At 44.4% G+C, this 20,222-nt stretch overlaps 1 protein-coding gene across 1 annotated transcript in view; it reads right to left on the bottom strand.

The window, feature by feature from the left end:
• Positions 1 to 16,121, bottom strand: part of raraa (retinoic acid receptor, alpha a) — a 69,759-nt gene extending 53,638 nt beyond the window's left edge. The window contains exon 1 of the mRNA XM_070927672.1: positions 15,968 to 16,121. Within this exon, the coding sequence (XP_070783773.1) occupies positions 15,968 to 16,121 (154 nt within the window). The remainder of the gene's footprint in view (positions 1 to 15,967) is intronic.
• Positions 16,122 to 20,222: the final 4,101 nt, after the last annotated feature.

The following is a 20,222-nucleotide window of genomic DNA, read 5'->3' as shown; positions in this document are numbered from 1 at the left end:
ACGCTGGGGAAGAGATGGAGAAATAGAGAAAATGAGAGGAAGAAAGTGAGTCTGAATACAAGGTGAAGGGAACATGATAAAAAAAAAAAGGAGGGGTTGTGTTAGATGAAGAAGACGCACAAAAGAAGAGGAGGAAGAGAGAAGGTGAGGGAGGAGGAGCTGTACGGAGCACACGGAGGGGAACTCCTCAGGGGCAGGAAGGAAGGATGTTGCGAGGGAAAAGAAAACTCTTTCCCCTCCAATCCACAGGAGGATAGCCTAAGATGCCAGAAAAGCGCAGCGCCGCACTAAATCAAACCAGTTAAATCATCATGTGTTAATGACTCTGTTAACCCGCTTCTCCTCTCCCCTCCCTCCTCCTTTTCCCTCCACTAAAAGCCTGTACAGAGGCTCTGTCATCCCTAATTCATCCTCTCAGCAGACAGAGATAGAGGACGGTGAGAGAAGGAAGAGGGAAGTAGAGAATGAAGGGCTGTGAACTCTCTCCCGAGACTCTAAATAAATGGTTTCTGCCAATAAGACCTCAGTTTGTCTACAGTGTCAGTGCTGTTCCCTGGTGTCATTATGGTCCTTCATTGTGTGGCCATGATGGACTGACACGTGGCATTCCTGCATCCCTTGTATAGTACGTAGCATGTAGCAGAGGTCCAGCTATGCTGATGTGCCAACCATTATGTGTTGTTAGGTTTGGATATTGGTGCTGCTGTGAAACCACCAAGAGCTTTAAAAGCTGGTACGAATGTTCTGACTTGACAAAAGATTTGTCACGTGCCCATGTCCGTGAGGGTCTAAGCTTACAGTCCAAATAGTCATACATTTTGGGCTGCATGTTTTCGAGATATGAGAAGATGACAAAAGTTACATGGAAACTATGAAACCACAAACTCTTTGTGCTCAAGATTTCCCAAAGCGAGCGTACTGCTGAGTAAAGACACAGTGGTAGTTATAATTATAAGTAAGCAAATTTATTTTGCTAGTTTAAGATAAGATTGTTGTTGTTGAATATAAACTGTAGCCCCTGTAAATGTTGGGACACTGCAAAGCACTAAACAATGCTCTTTCTGACCCACTGTATGTGGACTGTGCAAGTGTAACAACTAAAATACTCGAACAGCACACTCCCTGTAGCTACAGAAAAGATTAGCATAATCTACACAAGTGATGAAGAGATACAGTAGCCACAAAAAACATAACAACTTTACATTCGCATTATACTTCTTAATCAACCAAAGATATATACGACGTGTCAGGCAAAATAGTTAAAGTACCAATCAGCTACCACTGAATCATGTCCATCAAGAGCCTGGCTTTGATTCAGGACAGAGTGCTGCTAACTTTAATACTGGTTTGGGGAACAGAACCACAAAAAGAGAAGAAAACTTCAAATAATTAATAATGGCGACTTAGTTCAAACTACTGTACATTTGGCAAAAGCCTTTTCAAGCATTCAAATGCAACAATAATACCCACCAGATGCTAATTACAAACAAAAAGGAGCCTGACTCTCTGTTAGCACCTTGTCAGCATCCATTGTTGATCAATCAAAGCAACAGAAATGAGGTTTATTCCAAGGGCTTTGCCTTCTGCAAACAAGCAAAAATGTGCAATTAGTTTTCAACAATCTTGACATAATAAATTCAACAAACATTTCCAGTAGCACTGGTTTGTCCTGTGAATGTGTTCAAGATGTGAACAGTGCAATCATTTAATGATCCTTTTCCAGAAATGGTTGCAGTCAGTTTGAGCGGCTCTATATGCAAATGGAGAATAGGATCGCTCTGTTCCTTTACCCTGTTTTTCTTCCTCCTCCCACCCCTTTTTACTCTGCCTCTCTCAGCTGAGTGATAAACACTGTCTGCTGGCCATAAATCCAGGGGGAGTCCTGACAGGCGTCCCAATAAAGCGCTCTATTTTCTCCCTGTTTGGTGGGTTTGTCAGGGGCCCAGAGGAAGTGAGATAACATTAGGAGGAGGAGGAGGAAGAGGAGGAGGAGACGCAATTTCATCAGTGCTGCACACGCACGCAAACACAGGAGCACACAGACACACTCGTAAACAAACAGTGGGAATATCCACATGGACGAAATACACTCAGCAACACACACACATATTCGAAATGAGTGATTCATGTGCTGAGTGGCCAATACGCTCCAACCGCAAGACAGTTGGTGAAAATATCGGCTCCTAAGCTGTGAAAAACACATTTTTTTCAGTCACTCACAGATAAACAAAGCCAAGAAAACATTCACACAAACACAAACCCTGACTAACATGCAAAGAAAACACCAACTCCCTCCTCATTCATTTCAATTTGCGTTCCGTCTGAACACATCTTTACACTGATATATATCATATAATATCATCTGTGATGTTCAGAGCAGTCCGGCAACTGTTTTATGATGAATGGTGTAATTTTCGGTGTTCCCCCCAGTTTCCAAAATCTCCCCATATGTCTTTTAACCAACCCTAAAGCATAAACGTGAACCTGCTCCAATCAGTTTTGATTTACTTTGAGCTCTTTGACATGATGACTATGGTTGTATGATGAATTTCTCCTGATGCTACAGTTAATCAGCAAAATGATGAGTTCGAGAGAAATGCTTGCTGTTTGATTTGCCATCAAACCTCAGTGTACACACTGCTTTGTCCATGTTTGTTCAGTTATTCAAGGAATAAGACAAGTACACTGCCAAACAACAAAACTGGCTGTGACATATATACCACCAGCAGTATTTTAAGGTTGTCTGAAGTTACATGAATTGTTGGGTGCATCCCCAATTATCGAATAGATAGGGGGAGAGGGTGTTTCAGACGCTGTTCAACCCTCCAACCAGCACTGTCTGACCAGTATTCAAGTAGCACAGATTCAATTTAACATGCTGAATCTATAATCATCTGCTTTTTCCTTTCTCTCTGTACGCCTGCCTCCATAAATCTCTTTCAAGTCTTCTTCACCCTTCTCTTCTCCTTGAGAGGATACTCCACACCCGCCCACTCTCTTAATTCAGTCCCTCAAACTTTTCACCTGCCTCTCTGTCTCACAACACACACTCCATCGAGCCCATCACTCTTTCAAGCGCTTGAATGTCGCTGCCTCTTTATTTCTCTCAAACACACTCAGAGCACTCTTCCTCTCCACCTCTTTTATCGTTTCTTCACTGTTTGCCGGGACTGCAGGCTAAGGCTACACTTACACTACACCGAACATAAGACTAGTTGATTTGTGTGCATTTTTTCTTATTCGTTAATGAAGGAATGATATCCTAAAGAAGACAGAAAAAGAGGCAGACACAAAATGAGATATGGAGTCGAAAGGAGAGGCTGGAAGACAAGAGCAAGCAAGAAAGCTCCGGCTCTCCAGGCAGAGCCTTTCTGCTCTTAAGAGGATTCCCACCTGGTAGCAATTTAGGTCCTGCCTGGTAAAGCAGGCCCTGGGAAGGAAAAATAATGTCTCTTGGGTTAGTGGTTTCATTTTTCAATCAAATAAATCACGACCTTACAGAAAATAATTTTTGTCTTTTAATGGCCTCCCCAGCGTTTGAAGTTCCTCAAGGGACAGCTAGCTTTGAAGTCTGCAGAGTGAGGAGCGACCTTCCCTCAGTGTGTGTGTGTGTGTGTGTGTGTGTGTGAGCGAGCATTCATTCCATTGCCTCCGCAAAGTCCTGAAACACAACACCTGAGGTACTCCTGACAAAAGTACAAGCCCTGTCAAGGCCTTTGCATGTAGCCGCACTGGCATATAACACACAGCAAAATGAAGGAAACAAAATCACTGCACTCTCTCTGGTCAACGATGGCACTGCGAACAGAAGTCATGATACTCAGTATGACTATTTAATTACCCTGCACAACTGACAAGATAGGTGGCGTATAAGTCCCTGCTTATAAGCTCACAGAAGAGTACATCATTCATGATTATGACTAATTTGACATTTTGGGAAATATAATCGTTGGACAAAGCTAGCTGTTTCCCCCTGTATCCAGACTTTGTGCTAAGCTAAGCTAAACAGCTGCTATTGACAGCTTTGTGTTTTTATTATGGTATTATTGTCAATCTTCCCATCGCCAATGCCAAGAAAGCAAATAAGCGCATTCCCCAAAATGCAGAACTAATGCAGTGCTTTAACTTGGGGAATAAACTGGACACACAAAAGGCCCAAAGAACACACATTCAACCAATCATGTGACATAAATCATTGCAGGTCATTGAACTGTGGCCAACTGCAGCCTCATTCAATGTTTTTCCATTTGTCTATTTCTTTTTTCTATAACAAAAGTAAAAAGCAACATTTGCTAATGTATGCTCAGAGAGATGAATAGGCCGATGTGAACAACATGTTATTTGGTTAAAAACATCTCAGCGTGGAGGAGAGGAGCTTGTTGAGAGGTTAGTTGTGCGTCAGAACATTGGCCTTGCTATGAAGGGCCTGTTGAAGTTATTAGTTGCATTTTTCAATTTCCGCCATACAACTTATCCTTTGTGTTTAATGCGCACAAGCCCATTGCCAAGAATATCTACAGAATGGTAGAGATGGTACAAAACAAGAGGGGGTTTAATTAGGTCTAGAGCAAGTCCACCACATGTGGATAAAACCACCCATTCCCACCGCTCCCCCGCCCCCGCCCCCGCCCCTGCCACTGATCAGTACTATGAGAGGAAATAATGGGAGTGGGGACTAAGAGCTCTTGACCTAAGAGGGGAGCACAGCAAAACAATTTATGGAAAGAGAAGGACATGGTCTAGAAGGAAATGAGACACATTGATGAACATACAAGGATGTTCTTCCTGGTTTGATGTCTGTTACATTGGGGTCTGTTCAGCTACAGCGACGTGGCTTAAAAGTACTAACTTTGGGTGGGATGGTTTTGAATCCACAGCCACACACACACAGTAAGACATGGACAGATGTGCACGCATGCATGTGCACAAACACACACACACACACACATGTGCAAGCACCAGAAGGGAAAACTACGTCAGCTTCTGGGCACACAGTACAAGAAGCTGCACCAAACGTGTCGACAGACAGACGACTACTTTCATGATAAAGACTTAAAATATTCCCCTCAAAACGTTTTCCCCTGGAGCTCTTCCACTACTTTCCATGTGTACCTTCAGTCCAAGCGAGCTGGTTTTGACATAAAGGCTATTTTTCAAAGGTCTGAAAGACGCCGGCTTTGACAGCACATCTGCCAGGACTGAGCGCCTTTTTTCAGTTTTGGTTGGGGGAGGGAGCAGAGAGGACATATAGTTGTCTTCCCAGCAGAAAACAACCTAATGCTCTCCAGAAACACACTCATACACTCGCTGTCCTCCACTGTTCACATCTGTGGTATATGCACACAGAAACAAAGTGTACATTTGCTCAACAGCCACAGGGACAAAGAAAGACAAACTCACACACAGAAAATTAAAAAGGGTGTGGACATTTCCTGGACTTAATCAAATGCTAAAACACACTCACTTGTCTTACACACACCCATGAGAACCTCAGTTAGTATCACATTTAAAGCAACATAACTCCCTAAGTCAAACCAGCTCACTCACGCTGTGTACAGAGCTTGATTATCTATTTGAAACTCACAGCCCTGCTGGATAGATGCGTGAGTGGACAGACGGATGTTTGCTCACTGCTTATTCAGTGTCTAATGTCTTCTGAATGGGGGTCATGGAGACAGAGAGATAGCAGGGTAAAAAAAATGAAAGGAAGAAAAGGATGAAGGGCTTGCAGTGGCGAGAGAAAGAGAGAAGAAGTCAATGTTTCAGAGAGAAGATGCAGGAAATAAAGACAAACGACAGGGGCCAGGGAGGGACAACAAATCCTGCAGACGTTTACGACGTTGAAAGGGAACAGGCCAGAGAGGCGGCCTGAGGGGGAGAAAGAGATAAAACACAAGTAGAACGGGAGCGAAAGAGTGAGGTGGTGAGAGCGAGAGTTTGGCCAAGTGCTTACAGGAAATAGTTCTGTTTGATGAGTAAATATTGAATCAGCGAAATCCCACCTGACCTCACCCCCCTCCCTCCCCCTGTCTCTCTCTCTCTCTCTCTCTCTCTCTCTCTGTTAATAGTAAACAGAATAAAAACAAGTTTATGAGACAGGAATAAAAACAAGTTTATGAGACCAATCAACTGATATAATTGAAACTACATCGACCCCCCCCCCCCCGCATCTTGCTGCAGGTATTTAAGTGCGTCAGTGGTCATTTGTGGAAAGTGTGAATCTGCTCCCGATTCTTTCGTGAAGGGTATGTCTGGGCCTGTTGTGATTTAAGATGCCTGCAGGGGCCCTTCACTTCCCTCATTCACCCCCCCCCCCCCTTGATCTTTCTCTCCCTCTTCCTAACCCCCTTCAGTCCTGTCTCTTCCTTTCAAAGAGTGAGCGATTGGAGGGGTCTCCGGGTCAGAGAGGGAGGTCTTGGGTTTGACCTTAGGTATGCAGCGTCGCTCTATCTCTTTCACTGTGATCAGTCACTGCCTTTTACCTTTAGGATGTCCTGTTTTACTCGTGGTGTTTCACCATACTGTCACAGAGTATGTGGGAGTACAGTATGCATGAGTCACTGTGTGCGTGCTTGCTTAGATGATAATTCCAGTTTTTTTTAGTTTGAACTCATTCATACGGCATGTTGTCTGAAGTTACATAAATTGTTGGGTGCATCCCCAATTATCGAATAGATAGGGGGAGAGGGTGTTTCAGACGCTGTTCAAAATGTGTATTGTGTAACCAGCACTGTCTGACCATTCACTACAAAAGAATTGCGGCCGGTTTGGCCTCTCCTGACTCTCTTCAATGACAAACCATAATCTTCCCTGATTGCCTTGCTGTGGGACATATTTTGTCTGTTTCAGGTTTTTTCGTCAAGGCACACTGTACACATAACAAGCGGCCGATCAAAAGGCTTGACTATTGTCGTGTCATTTTGTGGTGCTGGTGCTTTGTCAAAATGTGTATTGTGTAAGCTTCAACAACAAGGAGAGACAAGATCCGTGAAACCGCTTGCTGTTTGTGAGGTCTGCCACAATCCAAATTTGGACAATCTCATGTAGTGTGTTACGGACTGAAGCATGCATGTTCGTGCGCTTGTCTGTCTGAGTCAGGAGACAAAGAAAATGTTTTGTTACAGTCAGTGCAAGTATGTGTGTGTGTGTGTGTGTGCGTGTCTATCTGCTCCAGCCTAAGACCTGAGATTTTATCTTGGCAGCGGCTGATCAGTCAATGTCAATGTCTGTGGAATTCCTCAGTAACTCAACACTGAAATTCCCACACAGTCTAATCCATCGAACACAACACTGGGTTAAAGGCAGAGATTAATTAAGACATAATCCATGATGGCGAGGCTACCAATCTGCAGTTCAGGTTCAATAAAAAAAAAATGAAAGGGCAAAAATGGCCGCTGCGACCTCCACGTTCCTGGCACACGGTGTTGTGGCGGGTGTGTGCGAACATCTGTTTGTTGCATGAGACGGGCCAAATTAGGGGACTAATCAAGGCATAATGCACACCAGTTGTTGCGGAGGCCATTTCAAATGGAGGGCAAAGCTGTGGCACTAATCGCATCTTCTCTGTCCGCTTAGTGTGAGCCTACTTACAGGACATCTCTGTGAAAAGGAGAAAGACTTGGACCCGATGATAAAAGGAGCGTACAAATGTGTGTGTGTGTGTGTGTCAGTGACAGAAGGAGTGAGGGAGAATGGGAGAGGTTGAGAAAGTGCCAGTGCAACTTTCAGGTGCCTCTTAACACTGATCACAGGCTGAACCGCTGAACAGCTGGTTGTTTCCTGGTGAAAAGAGAGAAGAGAGATGCCGCAGAGTGAAGAGAGAGAGATCAGAGACATGAGGAGGATGAAAAAGGAAACAGTGTGTGTCATTTTAAGGTTTAAGGAATTAAAAAAAAATACATTAAAAAGGGAAAGAGAGGAAAGTTTGGATCGCAGATAAGTCACAAGTAAAATGGAAAAACTGATTATTCAGCTGTCAAATTCCTTCAGCTTATTAAATACTACACTACTGCTGACTAACTAATGGGGAAGCTTTTTGTTTCCACACACACACACGCGCACACACACACACAGAAGGCATATAGCACCAACAGACAGCCCTCAACGTAAGCCTAACATACTAAAACGTTATTTCTGATTGTGTTAAAATAAGACATAAGCTCCAGAATTACCTGCGGACCTCATTTGCTTTAAGAATTTACACCCCACATCTGTGTTTCGTGCAGCGCATGCAGACAGGATGCACTATTCACATGGAATGTATTTATGTAAGGGAGGTTCGTTGATTTTAATATCGCATGTGCTGATTAGTGATTTTAATCGCGTCTGGAGCGCATATGTCAGTGTTTCTTTTCCCTCTACACCAGTAATAATTACAGTCCATAATATCTACTGTTTTATGGCACGCTCATTGGTCCTATCCGGAGAGACAACAGTTTTTAGTGTATTTTAGTTTTTGTGCATGAGGAAACCCTTTTCCTATGACTGCATTTATCAGCTCGGCACACAGTTTGTGCTCCAGATGGGGCTTAAATTTAATTTTCACTCTTCTACATCTGATGGTCTCAGAAGGCGGCCACGGCATTAAAGGTGGGTGTCCACAAATGTCTGGAATGCTAATGCTTATCTAAATCTAATCTACGGTACACTTAGGCCTGTAATGCGCTAATGCTGTCACCAGTGCATTATCTTTCCACTCTGAGGAGGCTACGTGCTAATGCTAGCAGACAGGCTTGAGGTTAAGTGTGGCCAGGGGGCCCCTTAGAGAGGTGCCAAGGGAGAGCTGGTGGCCCCGTAAGCTCTGGCCGAGCAGAGCTCTCTTAGCCCCTTTTGCGCAACACAGCTAGCCATTGTGCTAGGCTGAAAAAGCGCATTAGCCACTGAGAAAAGGGCTTTCCTCCTCTGAAACCCCCTTGGACAACAAGCAAAGCTCTGCTTGATAATTCAATCACTCTCTGAGCTGTGCAGGGCACCTCTCCGCACCTTTCCTCGGCTCTCTCCTTTCCTTCCCCCTCGTCTCCTCCATTAGGTAACTGCCCTATATTTTACAGATGCCGTCATCCCTGCCGCTTATCAAAGGACAATAGAGGAATGATGCCTGTGAGAGAGTCGTTGACATTTGAATGTATGCGGCAGTGTGAATTATGGCTGTATGCAATGGGTACTGCAAAAAGGGCATAAGACGATAGGGATATGTGTGTGTGTGTGTGTGTGTGTGTGTGTGTGTGTGTGTGTGTGTGTGTGTGTGTGTGTGTTTGTGTGTGTGTGTGTGTGTGTAGGGAGGGGAGAAGAGATAAAAGGAAAGAGAAGGGGGTCAGTGCGAGAGTGGGTTGAAGGAAAGGATAGGGAAGCCGCTGAGAAGGAGAGAGAAAAAAAGGGGGAGTTCTTATCGCTTTACCCTTGTCTTGACTTCCTTGCGGGGCCTTTGAAGAGCGCAGAAATAAAGATACTTGCGCTGGCACATCAGAGAGAGAGATTTAGATTATGCCAGTGTTTACCCAACTGAGTGCTGCATGGCTGCTGGCGACAGCCTGCTGGTTTTGAAGTTGTTATGGCCCAACTACAGCTTAAAGCGCTCGCTGCTCAAAATATAACACCCATGCTGCAGAGGAGGGCTCTCTCTCTCTCTCTCTCTCTCTCTCTCTCTCTCTCTCCCTGCTCGTGTGTCAGTTTGTGTGAGTGCAGCTGTACACATGTGTGCATGTATGTGCCAGCTGGTGTGAATGTTTATGAGAGATAGCATGTGTCCTTGTATTCCTAATAGAGTGTGTGATGCATTCTGCCTTTCTGTGTAAAATTCTGTGTGTGTGTGTGTGTGTGTGTGTGTGTGTGTCTGTGTGTGTAGCACTCTGAAAATGGAGCCATCCATCGGATTATGGGTAGACAGCTCTTTGAAAAGGAGGGCCTGTATTTGCATAAGCGGCCATGGAAATGAAAAAAAACCTATAGAAAGAAGACCAAATGAGAGGGCAAGAAATAGAGGAAGAAAGAGAGAGAGGAAAAGAACAAGACAGGGGGGGGCTGGAGGAGTGGACCACACTTACCAAGCCACTCGGGGATAAATCCTGTGGCTAGGATCAAGTATTCTGGGCAGGGATTTGGCCCCAGGTCCCCTCAAAGCAAATGGAAAATAACAGGCTGCGAGTAAATAGGTGGCAGGGTAATGATAGCTCTGTCGAGTCCTAAGGTGGAGAAAGGGAGGGTGCGAAGAGAGGAGGATATTAGGGAATGAGAGACGGAGATGTGGGGAATGAGGAGTGTGGAGGGATGATCAGGTATGACAAAAGAAAGATGACTGTGGAAAGGAGATGAGTGGACAGGGAAGGATGGATCAGGCAAGGAAAGAGGACAGACCCCACGAAGGGAGTAGAGATAAAGAAACGGGAGGGAGAGAACAAGAGATGTGCAGCGGCCAAAAGAGAAGGGAGTGAGGAAGATATGAGGGAAGGCCAGAGGGCCAAAGGAGAGGGTGATGGGTTTTCTTGTGGGAGCTCCTTTTGGCTGAGCTTGCTGGTGTTTTGGCACATGATGCTGACACAGGACACGGGTGCTGCCAAAGCCAGCTAGCGTGTGTGTGTGTGTGTGTGTGTGTGTGTGTGTGTGTGTGTCTGGGGCTCCCACTTCTGTCACATCTGCACAGAAGGCCTGCATCTCTGTCTCTCCATCCTTGTCTGGTTCTCTGTCTGTCTTTCGCATCTTTTGGCTGTCAGCAGACTTTGTCCAAAGCCTACTCTGTCCATTTTCACTCATTTTTCCTTTCACTTCCACCCTGTTACCTCTCCAGGACTGTGTTATCCTGCCTCAGCTCAGTTTCCCTTGGAATTACGCTCATATTGGCTGATTCCACGCCTAATAATTTACGTCCAATGCCTATGTGTGTCGCAATCATTTTTCAATTTCTCACAATGTTCCAGTGAATCAATATCTTCTGAAAGCATCCTCGTCATGTTTAATTATAGAGGTTTAAGTAAGAAAAAGCTCATGGTAAAAGGAAATAGTTGTAAGAGTGTGTAGTAAGAGAAGCAGGAGGTGAATTATTTAAATAGCCCGAGGAGAAAGTTGTACGGCAGATTTGTTACAATTAAGAAATGTGAGTGAATGACAGGTTGTGTGGCAAACAAAATGCACCTGTGAATTAAGTTTTATGTTCTATTCAACACTGATTAAAGTTATTTACAATGCATCAAACTTGTTGAAATCAACTAATTTGTAATCTGATATATTAGAAAGAATAAAACTCTTAAACTACTTGTGATGTGCCAAGGACCTCAAAGTAGCATCAATTACTTTTTTGAAAATGTAAGAATAGGACAGTCCTTGTGCTCATTTTTCAGCCTCCCAGTGCTCTGCAGTTAATTAACAAGGTCGTTAAGCTGAGGTGAATGAGTGCTCTGCTGCCATGCTAGATGTGTTTTACACACCATGTTTAATAAGGCTGCATCCGCGCCATCAGAGTATCGGCACCCCTCAAATGGCTTTCCAATAATGACAACCAGCCCCCCAGAGGTACTGTTCCTGTCTGTGAGCGGGAGTGTGTGTGTGTGTCTGAAGTGGCTAAATGGCTGGTACCTGGCAGCCTGATAGAAAAAGTGTTTCAGTCAATAGCCTGTGTGTTTGTGTCGTAGCCACACACATTTTGGACTGCTGCCAAATGGGAGCACACCGCAAGTGTTTCTCACTGTTATTATCCTTATCCCTACCACACAAGCCGTGTGTGTGTGTGTGTGAGTGTGAAAGTGTGTGTCTTTGCCACCCATGGAGTGTACTGACATGCCCCCTTGATTCCTGCAGACCACCGGGACAGAGAGGAACCACCTGTCTGTCCAGAAACCAGCACACACACTTTGCCCAACATTACCATAACCATATTTACCCATGGTCAGTGCATTCCACCATGGGCTGCTTAACGGGATAGGTGACACACACACACACAAGGTTCCTTGAGGTCTGAAAATATCCTTTCATATTTCTCCTACTGGCCCAAAAGTACATTCATAAATGCCACAAAAGCCCCCTAATAAGTCAAAAAAGATGGTGCTCGTGTGTGTTAACCTTCCTGGGAAACGCTCCTGTAGCAAGCAATTACTGCGGCTGCTGAAACAAGAGCGCTCTGTGGGGAAAAGCCAATTAGTCCGCCATGGCAGCAGGTAGCAAGCTGGCTCCATTCATTATGATCCCTCATAACACTGCGCTAATGTAATAGCACGGTGTTAGAGCTGGTGACAGACAGCGGAAGGCTTTAATGATAATAACGGGATCAATAGTTGGGGTGTTATTGCCAGATAGTTCCATATTCATGCGGGTGTGTGGCGCAAAGGATTTAATCGAAAACACTAATGAAAGTCGCGCACGTGTTGTGTGTGAGTGTGCGCGTAATGAGCTCATTCCATTGGACGTAGATATTTAGCTGAGTTCAATACAGCAGCGTGCACGTTTGTGTGTGTGTGTGTGTGTGTGTGTGTGAGATCAATCTATGGTGATAATATTCAGTTAACTAATAAAGCTGCAGGCAATAAATGTAATATCAATATCTGAAACTGATCTGCTCCGGTGCGTAACCTAACCTGACGATTTTCAGATAATGTGATGTGAAGACATAACCCAGGAGGCTAGAGTTAGAGAGACAGACAGAGAGTATGTGTGTTGTAGGCCTTGATTAACCCTTCTGCTCTGCTTGGTCCAAATAATTGGTCCATTGTGGTTTGCTAAAGGAGGCCGAGCTGGACAACTCTGAGAAGGGGGTGGTGGAGGATGAGTGTGAACAGAGGAAGGAGAGACCAGAAAGAAAAGAAGAAAAAAGGAAACGTCCACTGAACAGGATTTTGATGGCAAATGAGTTCAGCATTAAAACAAGAAAAGCCACGGCAAGATCCGATCAGGTGGACTGGGTGTAAATGCAACACCTCTCTAATCAACAAGTAACAACATGGGCAGCAGCCGGCAACAGAACAAGAAAGCCATCATACCACAAATGTCCTGTCTACAGACAATCTAGATAAAAAGATGTATGTTAACACCTTGTGTAAAGGCATCCTATGACATGATGTGTGTTCATTTAAAGAAGACATGAGTTAGAATGAATACCAAGTGTCCTTCAGTCCCAGCTATGAATGTACTGAAGATTTGAACCAATTGTGTTTCTATATCACATACAACACCTTTACTTTCTTGTAGACACGTGCCCTTTAAACGACAAAGCAGGGAAAACCAACAATCTCCTCAAGGACAAGGTACATTATTCACTCAGCGTAAACACATGGACAACTGCACACACGTATACGCACATACAGTCGTGTGCATTTAGGCGACATTGGAAGCTCTGCCATGCTGAAATCCATCAAGTCCAATGCTCGGCTCTCTCGCCTCCAATCTGACGTTCTGTAAATCCCTCTCATTCAAGCTCCAAACAAACCGACTCTCTCCCCCCTCCTCCCTCAGCACTCACTCTCTTTCTTTCTCTCTTTCGTCACTGCTCAGTATTGAATGGGGTGAGGGCTTAGCTGGAGTGTGCGAAAATGTGAGAGAAAAACAAAAGGGGGAAAAAAGAGGTGTTTGTGCAAGAGGGAGAGAGAGAGAGAGAAATGATCCGCCAGAGAGGGGGATAGGAGAGGAAGAGAAGGGGTGAAGGTGGTGCGTTTGTGTTACAGTGTGTGTGTAAGTATATGGAAGGAGACATGTGTGTGGTGTGGTGTGTGTGTGTGTGTGTGTGGGAGCATGTGTGAATTATGCCTGCAGTTATCTGCATGCAAGGAGGAGCAGGAATGAGAGAAAGTGAGCCAGCATGAAGGGCAAAGATTGTGTTTATGTTTAAGAGAGTGTGTGCGTGTGTGTGTGTGTGTGTGTGTGTGTGTGTGTGCGCATGCTTGTGTGTGCTCGTGCTGGTCAGGAAGCTGTGGTGTCCCTGGCTCTCCAGTGTTTACAGACAGGAAATGTTTGTCCAGGCAAAAGGAAAGGAACCTTGCCGCCTTGCATGGCAAACACTGGGAGAGTGACCTGATGCACACACACATGCAGATATTCAGAAACACGCACACACACTTGCAACAGTGTAAAAAGAGGAACCTGATGCACGCTCCAGTCTTTGTGAGGGAGGGGGGTGTCTGGTATTGGGAAATGGGAGTGACGGGGCTGGACACTAACTGTTCTGCACTTCCCTCCACGCTGCACTGCCAACACAAACTCCAGCAGATAGAAAGTCAATACGCTGGCCCCCTCTGAACCTGTGAGAGCAAGGCCGCGGTCTGCCAGGCCCGTCCACACCAACACACACACACACACACACACACACTGACTGTCCGTTTGCACCACCAACTCTTCTAACTGTATTCCTGTAGTTCATATTTCTGCTGCTGCCACAGCCGTTTAATTGATTGTCTTGTTGTTTGTCGCTGTTCCTCAGTCTGCTGTGAGACGCAGGGATTATAACAGTACAATATTTAACTGAATTTCAAAGCACTTTTGGGATTCTGATTCACAGTCAGTGGTGGTGCATTTACATATATTTATACTACTTTATACTTCCACTCCAATAATGTACTTTACACTCCACTACATATAGTATATCAGCTATAGTTATTAATTATTTTGCAGATTAAGATTTAGATTTTTTTTTTGAGTCCTCCAAGTCTTATTTTATTAAAACAAATAAAAGATCTGCCAGCGCAGAGAGATCATTTTAACCTCCTTCCAAAACAAATTAACATGTTTCAAGAATTTCTGTGTCAAATTTAGATTCAGCGTCTGACTTGGTGAAAAACTGCCAGCATGAAGTGTCAATTTTCTTTACTTGAGTGCTGCAGTCTCTCTCTAAGCTCGGCCTGCTACAACATTAAAATAATGCTTATGGGTTAATGTATCCGTGATACAACATGCTGAAAGCAGCCACTGTACAAAATGAGGACTTCATATATTTTGCTGATAATACTTCATAAATAAAATCTTCAATGCAGGATTTACAATGGAGTATTTTTATATAAATAAATAAATGATCTCACTTATATAGCGCTTTTCAACCTTCACGGTTCCCAAAGCGCTTTACAGCTAAGTCTCATTCACCCATTCACTCACCAATGGCGACCGAGCTGCCATGCAAGGTGCTGGTCTCCATCGGGAGCAACTTAGGGTTCAGTGTCTTGCTCAAGGACACTTCGACATGACGGGGGCAGCCGGGGATCGAACCCCCAACCCGCTCTAACCAGCTTCACCTCCCGTGCGACAGTGCTAACCACTGCGCCACCATGCCGCCCGAATATACATACATATACATATGGCGGCACTGTTTTACTTTTACTTGAGTAAAACGTATTGCCTTGAGTGTAAATCATTACACTATAGAGCAGCTTCTCTTTCCTTATGAAAAAGTACTTTTCACCTAGTTTGACTTAAACTTTGCGAGCCAGTTCTGAAGCTTTTGATGGATTGTATAAAGGAGCTGTAGCATGAAGGTTGGATACGATGATAGCTTTTGTGAGATTTATTTTAGGAACACTTGCCAAATTTGTGTTCCCCAAATAAACAATGCTCCTTTCTGGCTGTCCTGCCTCACTTCCTTGTGATCTACGCTGACATTTCTATATGTGTGTGTGTGTGTGCTGATGTGTGTGGGCTTGTAAATTAAGGACAGCGCTGGAGGCGACATGGATGTGTGGGCGTGTGTGTGTGTGTGTGTGTGTGTGTGTGTGTGTGCGGCTGCTGCTCTCTGTTTACCAACACACACATCTTTCAAATAAGAATGATCTAAACAGGATGAGATGAAAGAGTCCTTTTTACCAGCAGACTCACAGGCACAGAATATGTACACACACGCAGTAGGGGAGCTATACAGGAAACAGCGTGCCGCAGCCACACAGGTAAACCAGGACACACGCAAAGGAAAGTAAATTCACACTTCCTGTCACTCAACAACCAACCTGCATAATAGCCACAATGAATCAGTACAGAGTAAGAAAAAAGGGTAAAGTTGACTCACTGGCTGGTGAGGGGGTGCTGTACCCACTGATGGGCAGCCCTGGCAGGGCCGGAGGCGATAGGCTCCCCAGCATGTGGGGGAAGAAGTAGGAGTAGGTGGGCATGGGGAAGCCATTAAGGTGGGGGCCCGGCAGCGGGTTGCCCTTCCCAGACATGATGGCTCAGTCCACCTCCAGTGAACACTGAAAAACCACCTCAACGAGATCTCACGGAGCCAAAGAGTCAGTGTGGATTCCTGTGCTGATTTAATCCCCCATAGGGACACTGCATGAGTAGATATTCCAAAAGACTGCAGGGTGAAGTTTGTAAAAAATCTCCTTATGGTTTTGGAACGTGAGTGCTGGTGCCCTTAAAATGGCAAAAAAAAATCCTGTTGGTTTAGTGAATGTGTGTGTTGAGTTACTATAGAAACACAGATTAAAAAGAGGACTGTGGAGTGTTTTATCCTTCCTTTCTCTGGTATTGTGAAACAGGCTGAAAGGCCTTATTTGCGTGAGGCGTTGGGGAGGCTGGAAACTAGCACGGCCATTCCTTATCTTCAAGATGAACGGGGGTGGGTGGGTAAAGAAACGGAAGGCAAGTTGAGTCAAGAACAGGTGACTTTGATGACTGCAGCCAGGAGTGGTGATAGTGGTGAAGGGGGTGAGAGTGGTTGTGATGCTTCCAAGGGAGCGTAGATTCACTCTTCCACTGCAGAGCGCTCCTGGGGAATGCGCGGATCACATGATGCCAAGACAGCTCTTTGGCTTGGACAGGCCTCCTCTTTGCAGCCTCTGCCTGTGGAAAAACAGAATAAAGAGCGAGAGAGAAAGAGAGATAATTTAGTGCTTCAGTGACAAGGTAAAGAGATCGTTTCCCTTTGTACTAAAGTGTTTGAGCAAAACAGTTCTTTTCTTTTGACACTAATTAATGGTAATGTCTCATCTGAAATGTTACAAAAACACCCCCTCCGCCTTAATTATCTAATGGAGTGTTAAAACTGCGAAGAGAGCAGTGGGTGTGTGATGTCTCCTTGCAGCTTTGTGTGCTCATACGCACGCTCATTAACAGTGACAGTCTACAAATACAGGGGGAGACGAGCCAAAACATAAATGAAGAGAGCAACACAAAAGAAAACTTTGCTAATTACACCAGTTGCAGGAGCCAGAGGTGAGACCCAAGGCGCCGATCTGGGACCACTAGAGATTTCTGCTGCAGAGTTTACTTCCAAATTAAGAGCAAGACATGTACAAACAGACCTGTAACCACTGCAGCAGGCATGAGCACACACAAGGGCACTGTCAACTATACACTCGGAGAACACAATTATCATAAAATGGTACACTAGCACCACAATATATACAAGAGTAAGACAGAAGCTCTTTCTTCAAAACAGCTTGTCATAACACAAGCACAACTTATTTTTTTTACTGTAATGACCCTTTTATGAGTCAGTGGATGTAATGCGCAGCAGTAAAAGTAAAATCATTGCAACACACACACACACACACACACACACACACACACACAGGCTGCAGTGAAAAAGCAGGAGGAATGTGTCTTTGCATGAACAGTGTTGTTCAGGAATGTGGCACTCTAGCATGAATCACACCAGGACATCATGGATGAACTCCTGTAAAGAGAGAGGGGTCAAGTCAGACATGTTTGTGTGCCTGTTCCCACTTGAATGATGTGCATAAAGCATCGGTATATGACAGACGAGAGGGGGGCGCACTGGTGGCAGCCATGGGCAGATGGGTGACAAAGTAAAGGGGGGAAAAAAACGGCTTTGATGCTCCTTTGGCGTGGATTCTGCAAGTCTCTGAACTCTACCGGAGGGATGGACGCCATTTATTCCAAAAAGATATTCTCTCATTTGGTGCTTTAATGATGTGCTGGAGAGCGCCGACTAGCACGCTCCCATAGGAGTTCAATTGGGTTGAGATCTTGTGACTGTGAAGGATAGGGATGCCCCGATTACCGACCATTTTAAATGGATCGAGGATCAGCCAGATGTGACCGATCCACATTAAATAATATTTTCTGTTCTGCTTAGTTCATTTGCTGCGGTGAGCACATTTGGACGAGTTAAGTTACTGCTTATACTCGTGCATATGCGTAACAATAAGTGCGTTTTAATGTGAAGGTTGAACATGATGGTGTGTCTGCTCTCAGGTCAGGATATGGTTATATTTGTACTGATACATTATAACAGTGCAATCTCTGAATTTGTTATGTTTCTTCACTCATTTATTCAGGTTTCCCCTTTAATTTCTCATCCATGTGTACATTTGATAACCTGCATGTGAGATAGACTGCTAACTGTTCTCGGTGCAACTATCAGAAAGCTGCGCCTGTGGCTGCATGTGTGTGTGACTTGTTACCGACATGTTAATTATAATTATAATATAAATATAATATAAATATAAAATATATAATTTATGAGAATGAGTTACCAAACTGCAGTCAGAATGTTTGTGTGGTGCAGGTAGGGTATGTGGAGCCCTCATATGTCCCTTAATCAGACGGAGAGCTGATTTTATGGGCTTGGCCTTCTATTAGTCGCCTTATTTTTATTGATCGTTGCCAAAGAGCTCTCTAGTCACCCTGTCACGGTGAGCTGGCGTGTGCGGTGGTCATGGGTTGTGGGCTGGAGGGTGTGCCTGTATTAGCCCGAAAGATTTAACAGCATATTTTAAAAGCCCAGGGGAGTGGGGTATGGTTTTATATGCTTTTAAAGCCCCTCTCTCCCCTGAATAGCCACCTATTAAACCAGAAAAGAATTAAGAGTTAAGGTAACATACTAACACTGGTCTGTAAGATATTGTTTCTGAGTACTACACAACCATTACCATTATGAAATGCGGCCTTGATACACTCTACATTGCACATTGGTGCATTCATGTAAAATGCATCAGTATTGTCAAAAATACACACTAAAGTGATGTAAAGCCATATATATTGCATATAATGCAACACCCAGAGGCCACAGACGCTGCACCGGGTCTTTCAATGAGGAACTACAACTCACCGGGACACTAGGAGAACACACAGGCTGGAAATGGGCCACTTCCTTCACCATTATCATTACAGCGTCTAGTGTGGTACCATAAGAGGCCACTCTGAATGATGAGGGACATCAAACATTACCATGCACTTACACCAGCAGCAACTTTGTTGTGGTGCACCCATGCCTAATTCTTTTTACTGATGTCACAGTAAATACACAGGGCTATTGTTGTTTACTGCAAAGGAAGCGGGTGCAGCACAACCAGCTTTTCTTACATTTTGTGATGGATAGGAACAGATACATAGAACATCCCCTCCCTAAAATTAGGCATCAAATTATAAAGCATCTCATTTAAGTGTGACAAAACTGATGACATGAGTCATCTTATATCAGCTAAATCACTGAACAATTAACTACGTAAATTTTGTTTTATTTGTCATATCAATCGCACCTGATATTAAAAATTTGTGTGTCAGTTTAAAAGTGGCCCCATTGATTATTTCCTTTACCTCTGAACATTACAAAAGAACTTTAATATTGATGAATCCCACAAAGAATTCCTAATATAAGCGAATAGGAGCACTTCATGAATGAGGCCCAGTGTCTGGAGGGGAGAGCAGATAAACACTTGCTGATGCATGTAAACAATGTCTAACTGGTGCAGCTGAACCATTTCAAACACATTATACAATCTAGGCCTTTTTGCACTCATCCATGCACACACACACACACACACACACACACACACACACACACACACACTCAAAAGCCACAGCAGAATGTGGACGTAACTGAGCACCTGTGTAATCCCTCGGCGGTAAGGACAAAACACACGCACACACACACACACACACAATCAGCGGCACAACGATCAGACACATGAGGAATCAAGCACGACTGAGTATAATCTGCTGTGAAAACTGTGCATGCAACACCAAAGCTGGGTGAAGCTGCTTTCATGCACTTCTCACCCTCCTTCCCGCCAATGTGCACAAACAGCTGTGTGCTCTGATCCTACATTGGCCAGGGTAGGCCGAAATCCTCGCAGACAACTGCAACGCAGACAACTGCAACGCGTCAAACCACAGACACACACACTTTGGGTATATATATATATCTATAGAGCGAGAGAGAGACAGAGAGAGACAGAGAGAGAGAGAGAGTATATGCACATATAAACACAAGAACAGACATCCATAATTGCCTGTTACTCCTTGTCTCCTCAGTCACATATCTCCTTTCTTTTTAAAAGCACACACATACATGC

The sequence above is a fragment of the Enoplosus armatus genome, chromosome 20, assembly GCF_043641665.1.
Source record: "Enoplosus armatus isolate fEnoArm2 chromosome 20, fEnoArm2.hap1, whole genome shotgun sequence".
Taxonomy (NCBI): Eukaryota; Metazoa; Chordata; class Actinopteri; order Centrarchiformes; family Enoplosidae; genus Enoplosus; species Enoplosus armatus.
Note: the sequence above shows the minus strand (reverse complement) of the source record. Positions and strands in the feature narration are given on the sequence as shown.